This window comes from Rhineura floridana, chromosome 7 (genome assembly GCF_030035675.1).
Source record: "Rhineura floridana isolate rRhiFlo1 chromosome 7, rRhiFlo1.hap2, whole genome shotgun sequence".
NCBI lineage: Eukaryota > Metazoa > Chordata > Lepidosauria > Squamata > Rhineuridae > Rhineura > Rhineura floridana.
Genome location: NC_084486.1, coordinates 117,568,789 through 117,586,945, shown reverse-complemented (window position 1 = coordinate 117,586,945; position 18,157 = coordinate 117,568,789). Strand labels below are relative to the sequence as shown.

The following is an 18,157-nucleotide window of genomic DNA, read 5'->3' as shown; positions in this document are numbered from 1 at the left end:
TAGTGATTAGAGAGCTGGTTAGGAATGGAGAGACCAAGGTTCAAAGCCCACTCAGCTATGAATCTCACTGGATGACATTAGACCTCTTAGCCTAATTTACTTCACAGACTAGTTGTGAGGATAATGTGTGTGTATGTGTGTGGATTTCTCATAGGGGCACCTGGTTGGCCACTGTGAAAACAGGATGCTGGACTAGATGGGCCATTGGCCTGATCTAGTAGGCTCTTCTTATGTACATGCCTGTGTAATAATCAGGGGGTAGAATCCATTGAATATGTCCTGTTTTGCAACTTTTATGCTGGGGTTTGGCAGCATAGGGTCTGTCAGTTATGTTCACTGTAGTAACACAGGAAAGAAGTAAAGTAAGAAGAACACCAACAAACATACAAAAAATATAATTCTCCATCTTTGGAGATGCAGTTCTGATTGCAGGTGTTGTTGTCAGGGGCACATTTTACCAAATTCTTACAAGCTACACAGGAAGTGGATTGGACTGTGAAAGACCAACCCAAATTGAGTTTGCATTTTTACAAATTTGTAGGGCAGTCAAATATCTCAGAGAGGAGGTCAGGTCTCCTGCTTTCCAGGTGCACTCTCCTGCCCAATTTCCCTGCTTTTAAAACTATGATAGAAATACATGTTGGCTATAGGTACATTCTTAATCCCCAAAAGTTTTTTTTGCCTATTAGTAATAAATATAATAATAATAAAATTTTATTTGTTAGTCGCCTATCTGTCCGAATTAACGGACACTCTAGGCAACTTACAACAGCATAATAAAATACAATATACAATCCAAAACACACTCATCAATTAATAACATCAAAACATCAATTAATTAATCAAAAAGCTAATCTAATCCACCCCAAAGTCTCTGTAGGCCTGCCTGAATAGCCAGGTCTTTAACGCTCAGCGGAAAGTCATCAGGGAGGAGGCATGCCGAATATCATAAGGGAGAGAATTCCAGAGGGTGGAGGCCACAACCGAGAACGCCCTCTCTCTGGTCCGCACCAGCCTAGCTGTTTTGACTGGTGGGATCGAGAGGAGGTCCTGTGTGGCTGATCTTGTAAGACGGCCTGATTAGTGATACTGGAGGCGGTCCTTCAGATACACTGGGCTGAAACCGTATAGGGTTTTAAAGGTCAACACCAACACCTTGAATTGGGCCCGATAAACCACTGGTAACCAGTGTAGGTCTATCAACACTGGGGTGATATGATCCCAGCGACGGCTATGCTTAATCAAGCGTGCCGCTGCGTTCTGTACCAGCTGCAGTTTCCGGACCGTTTTCAAGGGTAACCCCACATAGAGCGCATTACAATAGTCTAAGTGAGAGGAGACCAGGGCATGTATCACTCGTGGGAGCAGATGTACAGGAAGGTAGGGTCACAGCCTTTGTATCAGATGTAATTGATACCAAGCCATCCGGCTCACTGCCGAAACCTGAGCCTCCATGGATAGCTGGGAGTCGAGAATGACCCCTAGGCTGTGGACCTGGTCCTTCAGGGGTAATCTCACCCCATTAAGCACCAAGTCGATATCTCCCAACCTTCTCCTGTCACCCACGAGCAACACCTCGGTCTTGTCAGGGTTTAGTTTCAGCCTGTTCTCGCCCATCCATCCACTTACGGACTCCAGGCACTTGGACATGGTCTTCACAGCCAACTCTGGTGAGGACTTGAATGAGAGATAGAGCTGAGTGTCATCCTCATATTGGTGACACTGCAGCCCAAAACTCCTGATGATGGCTCCCAGCGGCTTCACATAGATGTTAAATAGCATGGGGGAGAGGATAGAACCCTGTGGTACTCCACAAGTAAGAGGCCAAGGGTCTGAAACCTCATCCCCCAATGCCATCCATTGGTACCTACCTGAGAGATAGGAGTGGAACAACCGCAAAACAGTGCCCCCAATTCCCAATCCCTCTAGGCGATTTAACAAGATACCGTGGTCAACGGTATCGAAAGCCGCTGAGAGATCCAGGAGGACGAGGAAGATGTATTAGTGAATTTTTCTGCTTTCTAATCCGTCCCGCTCTTTAAAAAGGGTAAAAACGAAGATCCGGGGAATTACAGGCCGGTCAGTCTGACTTCAATACCGGGAAAGATATTAGAACGGATAATAAAAGAGTCCATTGGCAACTATCTAGATGACAATGCTGTGATTAGAAGGAGTCAGCATGGGTTTGTCAAGAAAAAATCCTGTCAAACTAATCTCATCTCTTTTTTTGATCGGCTCACTAGCTTAGTAGATGGCGGAAATGCTGCAGATGTCATCTATCTAGATTTCAGCCAGGCGTTTGACAAAGTCCCCCATGATCTTTTGATTAGCAAACTCGTCAAATGCGGACCACATGGAAATACTGTCAGGTGGATTCACAACTGGTTGGAAAACCGTACTCAAAGAGTGGTCGTCGGTGGCTCTGCTTCGGACTGGAAGGAGGTCTCGGTGGAGTGCCACAGGGTTCTGTCCTGGGGCCGATACTCTTCAACATTTTTATCAATGACTTAGATGATGGAGTGGAGGGAAGCCTTATGAAGTTTGCGGATGATATGAAACTGGGAGGGATAGCTAACACAATGGGAGACAGGAATAAAATCCAAAGGGACCTGGATAGACTAGAAAATTGGGCTGAAATTAATAAAATGACATTCAATAAAGACAAATGCAGGATTCTGCATTTAGGCCACAAAAACAAAATGCACGGGTACAGGATGGGAAATACCCGGCTTAGCAGTAGTGCGTGTGAGAAGGACCTTGGAATTGTAGTGGATTGCAAGTTGAACATGACCCAGCAGTGTGATGCTGCGGCAAAAAAGGCAAATGCGGTTTTGGGCTGCATAAACAGAGCTATAGTTTCCAGGTCGAGGGAAGTAATAGTCCCACTATATTCTGCATTAGTCAGGCCTCATCTGGAATACTGCGTTCAGTTCTGGGCGCCTCATTTTAAGAAAGATATAGACAAGTTAGAGCGGGTTCAGAAGAGGGCGACGAGGATGATAGCCGGTATGGAGAACAAGTCTTATGAGGAAAGGTTGAAGGAACTTGTCATGTTCAGTCTGGTGAAGAGAAGGCTGAGGGCTGACATGATTGCACTCTTTAAGTACCTGAAGGGCTGTCACATAGAGGAGGGTACAGATTTGTTCTCTGCTGCTCCAGAGGGTAGGACTAGGTCTAATGGTTTTATGTTGCAGGAGCGTAGATTCAGATTGGACATTAGAAGGAACTTCTTGACAGTAAGGGCAGTTCGGCAATGGAACCGACTGCCTAGGGAGGTGGTGGGATCCCCTTCGCTGGATGTCTTCAAGCAGAGGCTGGACAGCTATCTGCGGGAGATGCTCTAGCTGTGGATTTCCTGCTGTGAGCAGGGGGTTGGACTTGATGGCCTACAAGGCCCCTTCCAACTCTATGATTCTATGATTCTAGGTAAGAAATGGGATCCTATGAAAGTTTGCTGAGAATGGATTGATTATTTGCATGTTTATTGAGTTCAGTGAGATTTATTTCAGTGCAATCATAGGAAAGGTGATTGCAGGAGAGAAGGATATGGGAGAGGAAGGGAGGGAAGGCTGGAGAGGGGAGGGGAGGGGAGGAGAAAGGGAGGAAGGGAGGGGAGGAGGGAGAAAGAGGGAATGAGGGGGAGAGGGGAGGGGCAGGAAGGAGGTGATAGGAGGAGGAGGGGGAGGTTTGATCATTTGCCTGCTTATTGAGTTTAATGCTTATTGACTCCTGTGCAAGCATGCTGAGGAATGGTGAAACTGACCACAGGAGAGAAGGATAAGGGGAAGGGAGGGAGGGCTGAAGGGGAGGGAAGGAGGAAGGAGAGGGGGAGGGGCGGGGAGGGAAAAAGAGGAATGAAAGGGAGAGGGGAGGGGCAGGAGGGAGGTGATAGGAGGGGGGAGGAGGAAGGGAAGGGCAGATTTGATCATTTGCATGCTTAGTGAGTTCAGTGGGATTTATTCCTGTGCAATCATGCTTAGGAGAGGTGAAACTGACCTGGGGGAGGGGCAGGAACAGGGGAGGAGGGGGATGGGGGAGAGAAGGAGACTATGAGTAAAGGGAGGGGGAGGGGAGGAGTTTGTTGGGTGGGCACTGAGAGAGGGAAAGCCCCTTTTCTGTCCTTTTCAAAAGGAAAATATTGTAAACAGTATCATTATTTTTCAGGGGTTTCCCCACCTTTTTATTCTACAGCAGACACATGAAGTCTCCCACCCTAATTTAAACCAAACCAAACCTAATTTAAACCACCCTCATTTAAACTAATTTAAATCATAATTTAAATCAAACAGGTAGTCTTTCACCCTAATTTAAACCAGACATTTATTGCACTTTAAACTGTCATGGCTTCCCCCCAAAAATCCTGGGAAGTGAAGTTTGTGAAGAGTGTTGAGAGTTGTTTATGAGACCATTATTCCCCTCTTTGTGAAGGGAATAGGAGTCTCCTGATTAGCCAAGCCAAACAGTTGTTAGTCTGGCTTTTAGAACACTGATAGTTGGTTCTTACTGAGCATGCCTGACGTTATCATTGACTCCAATGATAATTTTCTCACATTAATTAAAAATCAGCCATGCATTTTTTCACTTTTAAACTGCCAAAGATGAAGGTCAGAATATGGGGCAAGGTCAGTAATAGGATTGCAGCTACTCTGTGAACATGGCTGATTTTTAATTAATTTCAACAAATTATGAGACTGACAGAAAAAAGTTTAATAGGGGTCTGGATTTTTTTACTCTTGTTTTGGACTTTAAACTGACGATTATCTCTGTTTTATGTATAGCCATGAAAACTTAGAGGGTTATTAAGCAAGCATTTCTGAGTTCATGTCTATACATTTAGTAAGATTTCGTTTCGAAATGAGCTTATGGGAAGCAGCAGAATGGCATGGGGGTATTTTCAATTTAACATGGTGGAATAAAAAAAATCCATGCTGGGTATAGTGCACGTACAGCTACTCTGATGGCTGTATAATTATTTTGCTTAGAGAGCGGCCTGTTTGTCCTTATGTAGAATTCAGAAGGACATTGCTGGCAGATATAATATTGAATGACATTATTAGACCCTATAATGTTGTGGCTTGATGTTGTGGCTGACATTATAAGATCTTATAATAGTGTTGCTTAAGAAGATATGGAAGTAGAGTTGGCATCTGAATCTCTTGCAGGTCCTGGTTCCTGTATTTGTGCCTCTATTATGTGGCCCTGTTTTGCTGGTGAGTAGCTATGTTAGGTTAGGGGACTGTCTGTACAGACCTATGGCCTGTGAGAGGGAAGTGTCATTGTTCAGGATGGTCTGTAGATCCTATGCAAAAGAATAAATTGAATTGTAGTCAAGAGTTGTTTGACTGGCATCTGGTGGAATAAGTTATTTATTGCTATTGAATGAGAGCCAGTGTGGTGTAGTGGCTAGAGTGTCAGACTATGACCTGGGAGACCGGGGTTCTAATCCCCACACAGCCAGAGCTTGGAAAAGTTACTTTTTTGAACTACAACTCCCATCAGCCCCAGCCAGCATTATGCTGGCTGGGGCTGATGGGAGTTGTAGTTCAAAAAAGTAACTTTTCCAAGCTCTGCACACAGCCATGAAACTCACTGGGTGACCTTGGGCCAGTCACTGCCTGTCAGCCTCAGAGGAATGCAATGGTAAATCACCTCTGAATACCGCTTACCATGAAAACCCTATTCATAGAGTCGCCATAAGTCGGGATTGACTTGAAGGCAGTCCATTTCCATTTCAACATGTAAAGCACAAATTTTAAGGAGTTGAAACAATGCCTTGCTGAACATTTGTTTTTCTGTATTAATATGTGTTTTAGAAATCTTCAGAACGCACAAAACAGTGTCATACAGTAGCCCTTATTTGTATGGAAAACTTTTCAGAAAAGATGTGACACATCATTGGTACATCACTATGAGCACTGTAGCACTTTGGAACATGAACATCTGTATGAACCTCTGGAAAACTGGCATATTAGAGAGCTCAGCTGGAACATTTTTTTTCTTTAATATTACCAAGATTAATGTTAACAAAGTAAGTAAGATTAAATACTCTCTGACTGGCTGGGATAACACTGTGTGGAGGATGGAGCCTTATGAGGAAACAAGAAAATGGTACTGAATCAAGCAGTTCAAAGAGGCAGCAAATAATGAAGAAAGAGGCATAAAAAGTAGATTTTGTGAACTCTGTTGGGGAATTCTATGGGTGTTTCAAAAGCTGGAAATGCTCCCACATGCTGAAAATGTTGTTCATGTGATCCTTCCCTGTTTAACATGCTTTATCTGATAATATAGATTGTTTCATAGTATCATTGCTAACTGCACTCCATGTAGCTATCTCTACATCTTTGCACTCAGTGCAGCTATCATAACTATTTATCTTAGTTTTCAATAAATACTAATTTTGAAAATATGAAGATCTTCCAACCCCAATACCTCACTTTGCTAAATAGTATCTTTTTGACATGTGGAATGAACAAGAAAATGTCACTGAGAGGCCAGTCTTCCCAATGGTATGAGGCTGTCTGTAATGATACATTTAAAAAAGTTAATGGAAGCCTACAGGAAGTTGCAGGGGAGATGGCTCAGCCTCCGCTTCCCAAATCATAGCGGCATGTAGTGGTGGTGGTGAGACAAGATGGTGGGGACAGACCTGTGATTACAGTAGCAGCCTGTGTGGTGGGTGAAGACACAGAGCTGCCTCCAGATGTTGGCATTGCTGTAGTTTACCAGATGGGGCTAGGTTCTGGTGAGACTGCGGTTGTGCAGGAAGTAGTCTTTAGGCTCTGGGAGGTCAGATCCCAAAAGTTCACTTGGTAAAGTGACAAATTCCATAGTCTCTGGTACTGAGGCTGACACAGGTAACCTGAACAGAGAACAAGGTATATGATCCTCTTCACCTGTCAACACTAGGATTACAACAGGTTTTTATAAGGGCTTTATTATGGCCCATGGCTACTGCCTTCTATCAGTCTGCTAACCTGTACCCCAGGTACTGGTATTGGACTGTTAGGACTCAGGAGTCGTTGCCACTTTTCTAGGTCTCAGATCATAAGATGACCTTGCCTTGCTTGCACTGGATATGGAAGCAGTCTCTGTCTTCTTGTGCTTCTGAAGTGGTTTGAACAGTAGGGCTTCTGGGTTCAGCTCAGCTCTGACCTTTTTACACTGTGACACATGTGTCCAGTTAACTGCTGCTTTCACTTTATTGGCAGAATGGGCTGTCAACGTTACCAGGTAGGGACCTTGCCACCTCGGTTCCAGGCTTTCTGCAGAACACCTTGACCACATAGTCACTGGGCTGGATTGAATGACCAGGCTCTGTAAGAGGCTCTGAGAAGGCCTCTTTAATCTGTGAATGCAATGTTCTGATAGCATTCACCAACGTGCAGCAGTATCTCAACAAGGCCTCATCCCCTAACTGTAGAATGGAAGGGTGAGGATGAGGGGGTGGTGAATATGACATGTACATGAGCCTTGCCATCAAGATTTCATGTGGAGACAAAGGAAGCTGAACAGCATCCAAAAGAGCGGCTAGTAATGGGGCATGGTTCACCTGTGAGCCTGAGGAGGTCAAAAAGCCTCTGTTTTTCCAGATTTGGCCAAAATCATGGCATGCTCCAATGGCATACCTAGAATCAGTATAAACAGTAACCATTTGTTTGGATCCCAAGATGCACGCTTGCATGAGTGCTATAAATTGTGGGCAGATAATCCTGGGTGAATTTAACAGTGGGGAGAGAATGTACTTCAAGAACAGTATGGAGTGTGTACACAGCATAACCTGCTACTAAAGAACCAGAACCATCCTGGAGGCAAGAACCATCTGTGAACAAAACTAGATCAGAGTTAGCAATGGGTTGACCAAACAAATCAGGTCTAGGGGTGGTGAGAGTGTCCACTATTTGCTCACAATCATGGGGTTCACCATCTTCCTGCAGGGGTAAAAGAGAGGGAGGATTAAGAGGGCCGCAATGAGTTAAAGACAAATTTGCTGGGGCAAGTAAAACAGTCTCCTATTTAGACAAACAAGAAGCAGAGAGGTGCTGGGTCTTTCCCCGCAACAAAAGGGTTAAAACTCCATGTGGTACAGCAACAGTCAATGAGTGACCCAGTACTAAAGGTGCAGTCTTTTCCACTAGAAGAGCAGCTGCAGCGACTGACCAAAGGCAGGGAGGGAGGTCAGCTGCCATAGGGGAAAACTGTAATAAGCCACAGGGCGAGCCTTATTCCCATGAGTCTGTGTAAGAACACCTTGGGCAAAGTTGGAGCACTCATGACAATATAGAAGGGCTTAGTATAATCAGGCAGTCCTAGAGCTGGGACAGCATGCATCTTCTTCCTCAGTCCAAGGTAAAGGAGCAGGAACAGAGTCTTTAATGAGAGCTTGCGAAGGAGATATAATGCTAGCATAATTCAGAATCCATTGTCTAAATTAATCTGTGGTGCCAAGAAGCCCTCTCACTTGTTTTCTCATAGTTGGCCATGAAAACTTGAGGATACTCTGAAAACATTCAGGAGAAATGTTGGCCTTGAGAAATCAAATGGCCTAAATAACCTGGAGTAGGCAAAACTGCAATTTGGTGCAAGACACCTTATGGCCATGTGAACCCAAACTCTGAAGTAGATGTATAGTATCAGTTGAAAATTAATATTGTAGTTAGTGTTGGCTCTTGTTCTTTAGGGGCTAAATAAATTATCAGTCCATGCCCCCCTTTCTAGTCATGTGAATTTAACTCCTGTTGGAGTGGTTCCCTGTGCAACAGTCCATTTTTAATGTTCAGGAGATGTAATAGGATCAGTAGTGGAGTCTGGAGGTGGCACAGGGATGGAAGATCTAGGCATTGGGGCTGAGGCAGGCGCTGGAGGTTTGAGTAAAGGAGCAGAGGAAACACACCAGTCTAACAAATCTTCTTTGTTTGGGTAAGTTGAGCACATGGCCAATTCAGTATTACATTTTGGAGGAGGCAAGCCAATTGTCTCCTTTTCTTTGCAGCCAATGTCTCTTTTGCTCCTTTCAATTGCTGTTTTAATTTGTTCTGGGACTCTTGGTGGGAGCATGCAAGCTACTCTTTGTGTCTCTTGAGGGCTTCCTGATCCCATTGGTACCATGCATCCATTTGATGTGAGTGTCTGTTTTCCAGTTGCCCACGTAAATAATTTAGGTGATCTACATCAAAAGTGCCTCCCCAGGGAAAATTATAATCAGGCTTGGTGGAAGTGTAGCCTTCCCACCGGTCTACATACTGACATGACCCGGTCCATAATAATTGTGCATGTATTCAGCAGGAGTCCCTTTGGGAGGCAGCACTGCTGATTGGCCAGAACCCATTTTCAGCTCCTAACAACAGAGGGAATTCAAGTTGGAATATCCAATTCCAATCAACATGTGTTTTCAGACAAAATAACAAAATTGGGAAAATAATACAGAACAGGGCTTTCAACAGGGGCAGCCTGAGATCAAGGTCTCTGCTGACACTTGCAGTCACGCAACAGGGAGACAGTGAGGTCAAACACTATGTGTCATCTGAGTGGATATAATTCACACAGGGAGGCAAGGACTGGCTTATTGAGGGCATTTGTTTTCCTTATCCTAACAACTCATTGGGGTACACCTAAGAAGGTATATTGAGAAGACAAAGTGCTAACACACAATGCTTTCCTATTGACCACCCGAGAGCTTGGAAGTTGAACTTCTAACAACATCTGGGGACTCAAAGTTGAAGAACACTGTTACATATATTCCATCATGAGATACTGATGCACTGAAATGGGAGAAGAGGCTTTCACTGGTCCATTAACATAAAGTAAGGGGAAGTCTTTCAGAATCTTTGCAGGCCCCAGAATAACCCACAGCAGAACAAGAATTTTGAATCAAGCTTTCTTTAATGGTCCTGGAGTGCTATTTTCAGTACTCATGTTCAAGGACATAGAGAGCAATGTGTTTAACAGCAATCAGGGTTTCTTCACAGGTTGGCTTTATCTGAGATTCAGGAAGAGCAAAACCATATCGGCCTGTGTCACGGAGTTCAAAGGTGAAGGAATACTTGATGCCCTCATCATAAGCCCAGTCATCAGAACCACCAGCAGCAGGGTCTGCAAGGATGAAAGAGAAAAAAATATTTGAAAAACTAGAGCACAGGCAAATGCAGCAAAACTTCATGGGTTTAACATGCTATGACCTGGTTCACACTAATTTTTATTATTATTATTATTATTATTGTTGTTGTTGTTGTTGTTGTTGTTGTTGTTTGTTGCTGTTGCCGCCCACCCTTCACCAATAGGTCCCAGGGTGGGTTACAAAATACAAAGCAAATCAGCAGTTCAAATTTTCCTTAGTAAAAAATCACTGTGGGTTTGATCTTGTCTAGGGAGCTGATTTAAATCTGTCAGATGCTGTTTGAGCTAAACAGTCATTCTCAGATCTAAAACACTAATCTTCATGATGGCGGAAAAATGACACATAACTCGACTGTCCAGGTCCAACACTGATACCAAGCAATCTGATTATGTGGCGTAAATGTAGGCAACTCTTTTTGACAAAAGAAGAAATTATGCTCTGACTCTGAGCCTAATTGGACCATGGGATCTCATTTGGCTCTGCTTCCTATAAAGCATTGCTACATGGATTTTTATTACTCTCTCCTAATTTAATGTTGATCTAATATTGGGGCTGGTGGATGAACCCAACATGCCCTAGCAAAACAGTAATATCAGTTTAGGAAGTTTGGCGTGACATCATCACTGTTTGTTTGTTGGCAACTCCTTCCCACACTTTCTGCTTCATGCTAAAGCATTCTCTTGGGAAGGTAGGAAGTGATTTATGAACTTTATAGTAATATGTAATTGGTGAACCATATTACATTAATTACTGAGTAACATTATTGTTGGATCCTGGGCTCCTGCTGGGAGGAAGGTTGGGATATAAATCTAATAATAAATAAAATAAAAATCAATACTTACATATAGTTGAAGCTCCTGGTCCATATGTGTATTTTGTGCCATGCAATGTAGCTAGTTCTTTAATGGTACCTTTAGCAAGGGTATTCTACAGGGAGAAAGTAGGCAATGTCAATTATACAGGAGCATTACTCCAAAATCCAAATAGCCAAGTTGCTATTCTATAGGATTTTTTGTTTTATTTTAAGTAACTAAATATCATGTGTCCTTTTTGTGTATGACTATATTAAACACCTTTTCTCAGTCCTTTAACTCCAGAATAATTCTGCTACTGTCGATGGGAGCAACATGGTAGAAGACGATAAATCCTGTAAAAAGTGTCTCTACATATCTTGCATTACTATGAATGCCTCTCCATGTTTACCTTTTGTTCAAGTAGCATAGCAGTCATATTAATAAGCTGCTTGCTCTCCACTGTGATGATAAAAATGGCAACCTGGTCTGTGTTCTGGTGTGCACAGTCACAAGCATGTGCATATGCACGGTTGTGTAAACAGAACCCAGAAATCCCAACACTAAATTCAGTGGCAATCCAGGTTGCCCGATCTATGTCAACATTTATAAGTATTGTTTATCTCTAAGCGTGTGCATACATATGAAGATCTTTATGTTTTCTTGCTATGGTCCTTAACAATTCAAAAGAAGTTCTGAGTGTAATGCTGCCCTTACATTTCTTGCTTTTCTCTTTCAAATCGTACCATTTAAACTCAGATTTGCAGATAGCAGATGCCTTTTATGAAAACTACATGCTGCTATTGACCCTTGTCCTTACTATATCTTGACGTTTGCACTTACAAGATAAGGTTGCAGGCCTCATGCCTTTTGGGGTTATCAGATAATGACCACCAGTTCAACAGCTGATAGATGAGAGGGAATAGCTTCTTCACTGTTCCCCAAATCACCAATTCAAATTTTCCTTAGTAAACACCACTGTGGTTTGAACTCAGATCTAGAACACTAATCATCATGATGGGGGGGAAATGACACATAAATCAACTGTCCAGGTCCAACATTAATATCTGGCAATCTGATTATGTGGCGTAAATGTGGGCAACTCTTTTTGACAAAAGAGGAAATTAATTAGACTTGGAGCCTAATTAGACCATGGGATCTCATTTGGCTCTGCTTCCTGTAAAGCCTTGCTACATGGATTTTTATGCCTCTCTCCTAATTTAATGTCAATATAAACTTGGGGCTGCTTCCATAGCATACCATGGGAATGGAATTTCAAAATACAACAGGAATTTAAGAACTGTCTTGCCAGTCTAGTTACATTTTCCATCTAGTCCAGCTTTCTCCAATCTTGGGTCCTCAGATGTTGTTGGACTACAACCCCCATCATCCCTAGCCAGCAAGGCCAATGGTCTGGGATGTTGTAGTCCAACAACATCTGGGGCCCAAGGTTGGCAAAGGCTGAAGTGCCACCAAGATGCTGTTCAGAATCTCTTAAGGAGTTCAGGCACCTGCAATTGCTTTAGCATCCCACAATTAAAGTTTTATTTTTATTCTTATTTTTTAAATTAAATTTATATCCCACCCTTCCACCCAAAGGAGCCCACAGCTGCAAACACATCTGTAATACAAATTCAATTAAAAACAAAATATTTAAAACATTTAAAATCATCTTAAAACAATGAAACACAATAAAACAATTAACCAATCAAGTATCTGAACAGGCCTGCTGAAACAGAAACATTTTCAGCAGGTGTCTAAACAAATACAATGATGGCACCTGCCTAATGTCAATAGGCAGGGAGTTCCATAGTACAGGTGCTGTCAGATACACTGGCTGTGTAAATAAGAGATCCATGTTAGTCATCATTAATTTATTTAGTACATTTATACCCTACCTTTAAAATAATACTGAAAGCAGCTAATAAAAATAAAATAGACACATCTAACATACCTATATCTATTATGAAAGTAACAAAAACTGAGGGTGTAATGTAGATTTACTGTAGTTTGATGATATCCATATAAATATAACTATGACTGTCTACTATAAGTAGATGGACATAGTCCTGAGAAGGAAAACATCTAACATTCCATGTTAGAAAGTAGATAACATTTATTAATTGACAAAAATAAGCAAGGTATTTATGTAGCTAGAACAAAGGAGTTGGACATTTTTCTTAGGAATGGAAATGACTTCGTCAGGACTGCCTGGGTTTCTACAAAGAAATAATACATTATTTTATTTTTTAGTCTTGACATTTACAACCAGGTACCACTCTACAAGTTTCCAAGTGTTAGTACAAACAAGGATTGAACAAGTTGGATTCATTTCTGCTGGAACGGATGGGACCAAACGATGATCTAGCCAAGAGCCTAGGCCAAATATGACCACATTCAAAACATTTTGTTTCTGAAAAAAAAAGATTAAATATACACAGACTTTACTAGCTCAGTATAAATATTGAGAGAGCTGAAGGAAAGCCTGGTTACAAGACAAAACCGAAGAGCATAATTCAATGCTTTTTCTGGGAAAGGAGGGTACTTTGGTCCTTTCAGCTAAGAAATACAGGCTTTTTTGAGCATCATATATTGTGCGCATCTGTGTGTGTGCATTCATGCATGTGTACATATGAAAGTGTCAGGGGTGCCATAAAATGAATCGTGGAAGAAGTTGTGAAACTAGAAAATGTACTTTCTGTCAATGATACATTTATTCCAAGAAACTACCGTGATACTATTGTGTAACCTCTGGGAGAATTCTAGAATAAAGCTAGTTCCTCTTGCCTTAGGGAGAGTACCATTATCTTTTTGTTTAACCCATAATCACAGATACTTCATCTGGACTCTAGTCTCTTTCCAGAGGAAGGATCTATGAAACTTTTTTTCTTTTAAAAAAATTGTAGAAGTATGTGTGTTTACTGGAAGGATAGAGAGTTGACTCATGGAAGATACATTGGAAATATCTGTGGCTTCTTTCTTGCCACTTCCATTCTGGAAGCAGCTGATAATTAGGCAGGCCTCAGTGGAATTTAGACTATCTTAAGAGTTACTCATAACTTGCAGTAAACAAGGACTAGTCCAAAAGAACCAGCTAGCTCTACCTTCCCCTACTTCAACATTATCAGTCAGATCCACGCCATTCATTTAACATGTGTGTTGAATGCTAAAGTGCATGGCTTTCCCTAAAGATCTTGGAAACTGCACTTTTCTCCTCACAGAACTATAATTCCCAGCACCCTTAACAAACTACAGTTCCCAGGATTCTTTCAGGGAAGTCATGTGCTTTAAATGTGTGTTGAACATGCTTTAAATGTATGGTGTGGATCTGAATTTTGCTGTAATGTGCTTTCCATAAGACATCAGAGACTGACCAAATAAATTCTGCATGCACAGGGTTGCATCCAACTAAGACATACACAGAGGAGGCATCTTGAAGTTAATGGAATTAAGTTAGTCATGTCCATTAATTTCGATGGGTCTATTTACAGTATGATTGGATACAACCTATAGTTGCATTTTGCCCTTAAACATTAGGAGAAATGTCAGAGAAGCCATGAGGATAAGAAGAATTTCACCTTTGGGCTTCCTTGTCATCTGGAAGCATAGTTTGGTGAGAAGCTACATGACTGCTGCTACTTGAGCCACCAAACATTATAAACTTGGACAAGAAAGCTTGGAAGAAGCATTCTGAAATAATCCTAGGGCTTAATCCTATATTACTTTTGTGCTTCAGTTGGAAAAAATCCTTATCTCTGAGTCTGGCCAACCTTTGTCACAGCTTGGATATGTCACATTTGACTGATACTGCAACTATCCAAGATAACAAGAACCCATTTACAGTAGTTTAATAGGATGACAGGGCAAGAAGTGCCTCATCTGACGCCACAATACATTTAAGGTGCCAGAAGACTCTTTGTTTGTATGAAAATATCCAAGGAGTTGAATGGAATATTATGGGTTTATTAGGCACAACCAACTCCAAAAAGGATGACCCAGTGGATGCTCATCTAGGCTCCTCTTAAAAAAATAAAAAAAAATAACAGGGAAACAATTCCAGGAAGGCATCTTCTCAACATCATTGCCTTTTCAGACATTCACCAAGCACATGAAACAGGGAGAGAATTGGATCAAATCTATTTCCCCCCAATCCTGACCTCCGTGTATTTGTTACAGATGTAGGCTCCACTACATGTCTATGGGCTGGGGCTCATGGGAGCTGGAGTCCAACAATGTATGGAAGGCCATCCATCCCCCATCCCTCCTACAAAACAGTCAAGTGCACAGAGCCAATGTGCGTACAAGCTGTGTCGATGTTGGCTTCAGATGAGCATGTGGAGATTGGTAGCAGGGACAATAAATGTGAGCCTAAATCTCTCCTGTGCATTCAGTGAATGTTTGGAAGGTCTTGTGCCTTCAGTTGTAGAAAGATGCTTCAAAAACAGATGAGTGTGGAAAGTGATGTTAATTATGATAAACAGGCATGTCAAAGATTGCAGTTTGACCACACATCTTAGCACACATGGAAAAAAATGAAACAGCAATGTACATTTTTCTTTAACATATTAAATGTCAAAATAAAAATAAGCATGCAAGATAAGAAAGCACTTCATAAATCTTTCTTTTTCACTTCTGGAATGATTTATGGACACTTTGTGGACATCACATAAAAGCCGCAAATGCTATCCTCAGGCCCTCCTAATAATTCCCTTTCCAGGAAGAAATCAGAGCTCTCCTTCTGTGCATATCTACTCAGAAAATAAATTCCACTTTGTGCAGTTGGAATGACTCTCTGGTTATAGAGCTGCAACCGCTATGCCTACTTTGAACAAATAGGGAGTTACTTCAAAATAAAGATGCATGAGCCTTGCCTGTAAGACATATTTACAATATTACACTATATTACACTAGACATCATTGTTCTCAGATGAAAAGCAAATCACTCAAAGATAAATGCCCCCTACAGAATCCATACTTGCTGGGGCAAGAGGATACCAAGTAATCCTTTGGAATAAATTTGGATTATATCTATTTTCTACTATTATTTTAGATCAGGGATTCCCAAACTGTGGTCCATGGACCACCAGTGGTCTACAAGTTTCATTCAGGTGGTCTGTGGTGTGTCTGTGAAGAACACTTACAGTTTGAATTCTGTAGAATTCTATGGGATTCAAATTGTAATCAATATAAGAAATAAAAGAAGCAATAAAATACAATTTAAAATCATACAGCGTATAGCCCATCACATTACAATTGCTACAACAGGCAGAAAAAAGGGGGTCTCCTAAGACCCTCAGCAATTTTCAAGTGGTTCATCATCATCATCATCATCATCATCGTTGTTATTTCTATCCTGCCTTTTGGCTAAAAGGCCCTCAAGGCGGCTTACAAAAAATAAACACAAACATGGTTCATGGGTAAAAAAGGTTAGCAACCACTGTTTAAGATAATTGAATTCAGCTGTCAGATTGTTTAGAGATCTGGTTAACTATCTGGCTTATAACTGATCAGTCATTTAAATTCAAGTATATTTACACCTTGCAAAACCTCCATTTTGAAAAACCTCCCTGTTGAACCTCTTGAAAGAATAGGAGACAAAGAGATTCTCTTAAGTGCTGAATAAATTATAGTCTCAAACTATTCACTCGTTTTGGATACAGACCAAAGAGAAAATTCATGTCTATACTTCTTCCTCTCCCCCTTTTTTATTTTTTGCAAAGACAGAAGCTGCACTTTGGTGTGATTTTAAATGGCTACCTTGTGGCAGCTATAAAGGATAAACAGCCGTAGACCAAGATATCGCTGGAGCAATATATTGGGTCACATTTGGATATGATCCAGAAAACTGCGTAAAAGAACACTGTGGAATCCTCAGCCTGAAATAAATGTAGCTTGTGGCCTTCTTTTGGCTGGGATACAGTTCTAAGAACTGTGCAACTAGTTCCATGTATGAAAAAGACTTTGGCTTGTGTTTATTGAATAGCACGCTTTGGAAACTCTGGGAGCTTTCAAATGCAGTTTGTAATATAGCATGGAAATTTGCTGTTCAGTGTGTATGTGTGAGATGCTCAAATTCTTGAATTTGTCTAAAGTAGCTTGTTGAATCCTGGCCTACATTTCTTTTTTGATTTAGACCAAACAACAAAGTGTGAAGTTAGAAACATTTTTGTCAGAATCAAAGGGAAATAAAATGAGGGAGAAATAACTCCAGTTCTCTGGAATAACAACTAAAACTTCGGAGCTGAGGAAAAACATAATCTAGCATAACACACACATTTTTTTAAAATCCCTTTTTTAATGGAAAAAAGAGAAGATTGTGGTGCCAGATGTCCAGGACAAAGTCATTAATCTGTCCATTCTCTACGTTTCTCTCTCAGAATTCTGATATTTCCACTTGGGAGACTTCATAAATCTGTCAAAATTCTAAGGCTGCATAGGGCCAGCTTTTTGTTTTGGCCTTCAACTTCTGGCAGCTGAGCAAGAAAATTAAAAAAGCTCTCCCTTGGTTTATTATATTGTGTTTAGTGCCAGCAACATCAAATCATTATTATTTCACAGTACTGAAGTAATTTTTTTCTGGGAATGTTAATGCTCTTTTGAAGAAGAAGAAAAAAACCAGAGAAAAGCTATCAACAAAGAGAAATTTCCACTTATCAAATTTAAATGTACATTTATCAATTGGTCTATTGTGAACAGGGATGGAAAGATCTGTCAGTTTCAGTTCTCTCATTTTTCCATTTTTCCAGTCTTAAATTAGGTTCTGCAGCAATTTACATTTTTTTAAAGAAAAAGTCCTCATGAAAATTCTTTAGCATTTCAGTGCAAATTTCTCCTACTAAACACATTTTTATTTCCAGTTTTGACTAATGTACAGGATAGTCAGGTTGGGCACTGGCTGAGGGCCCCTGGCACTGAGAGGGTCCACTGCTGGTTGAGCTGGACAGGTATAGCTCCTGTTCCATGAACCATGTTAGCATCAGGTCACAGAGTGTGCGCTCCATGACCTGATGCTGGCACAGATTGCAGAGCAGCAGCCACCTCCCAGGCAACACCCCCTGCCACCAGTGTAGGCTGGCCATACAAGTTCCTGCAGCACTGCAGTGCTGCAACAGCATGCTGTGTGCACATGCTTGTCATCACTCAAGATGGTAATGGGGCATCAACGTCCCCTGCTATCTTAGTTTATGGCAAGCATATGCATAGTGCACTAATCTGTTGACACAGATGCACTTATTTAAGGTCCTGGTCAGAA

At 41.5% G+C, this 18,157-nt stretch overlaps 1 protein-coding gene across 4 annotated transcripts in view; it reads right to left on the bottom strand.

Annotated features, from left to right (window-relative positions):
* Positions 1-9,876: 9,876 nt before the first annotated feature.
* The window catches only part of LOC133389396 (carboxypeptidase B-like), a 246,433-nt gene continuing 238,152 nt past the window's right edge, over positions 9,877-18,157 (bottom strand). For all 4 annotated transcript variants that reach the window (XM_061636984.1, XM_061636987.1, XM_061636985.1 and 1 more), the window contains 2 exons: positions 10,957-11,041; positions 9,877-10,089 (listed from right to left, as the gene is read on the bottom strand). In XM_061636984.1, the coding sequence (XP_061492968.1) occupies positions 9,902-10,089; positions 10,957-11,041 (273 nt within the window). In that variant the 3' untranslated portion in view covers positions 9,877-9,901. The remainder of the gene's footprint in view (positions 10,090-10,956; positions 11,042-18,157) is intronic.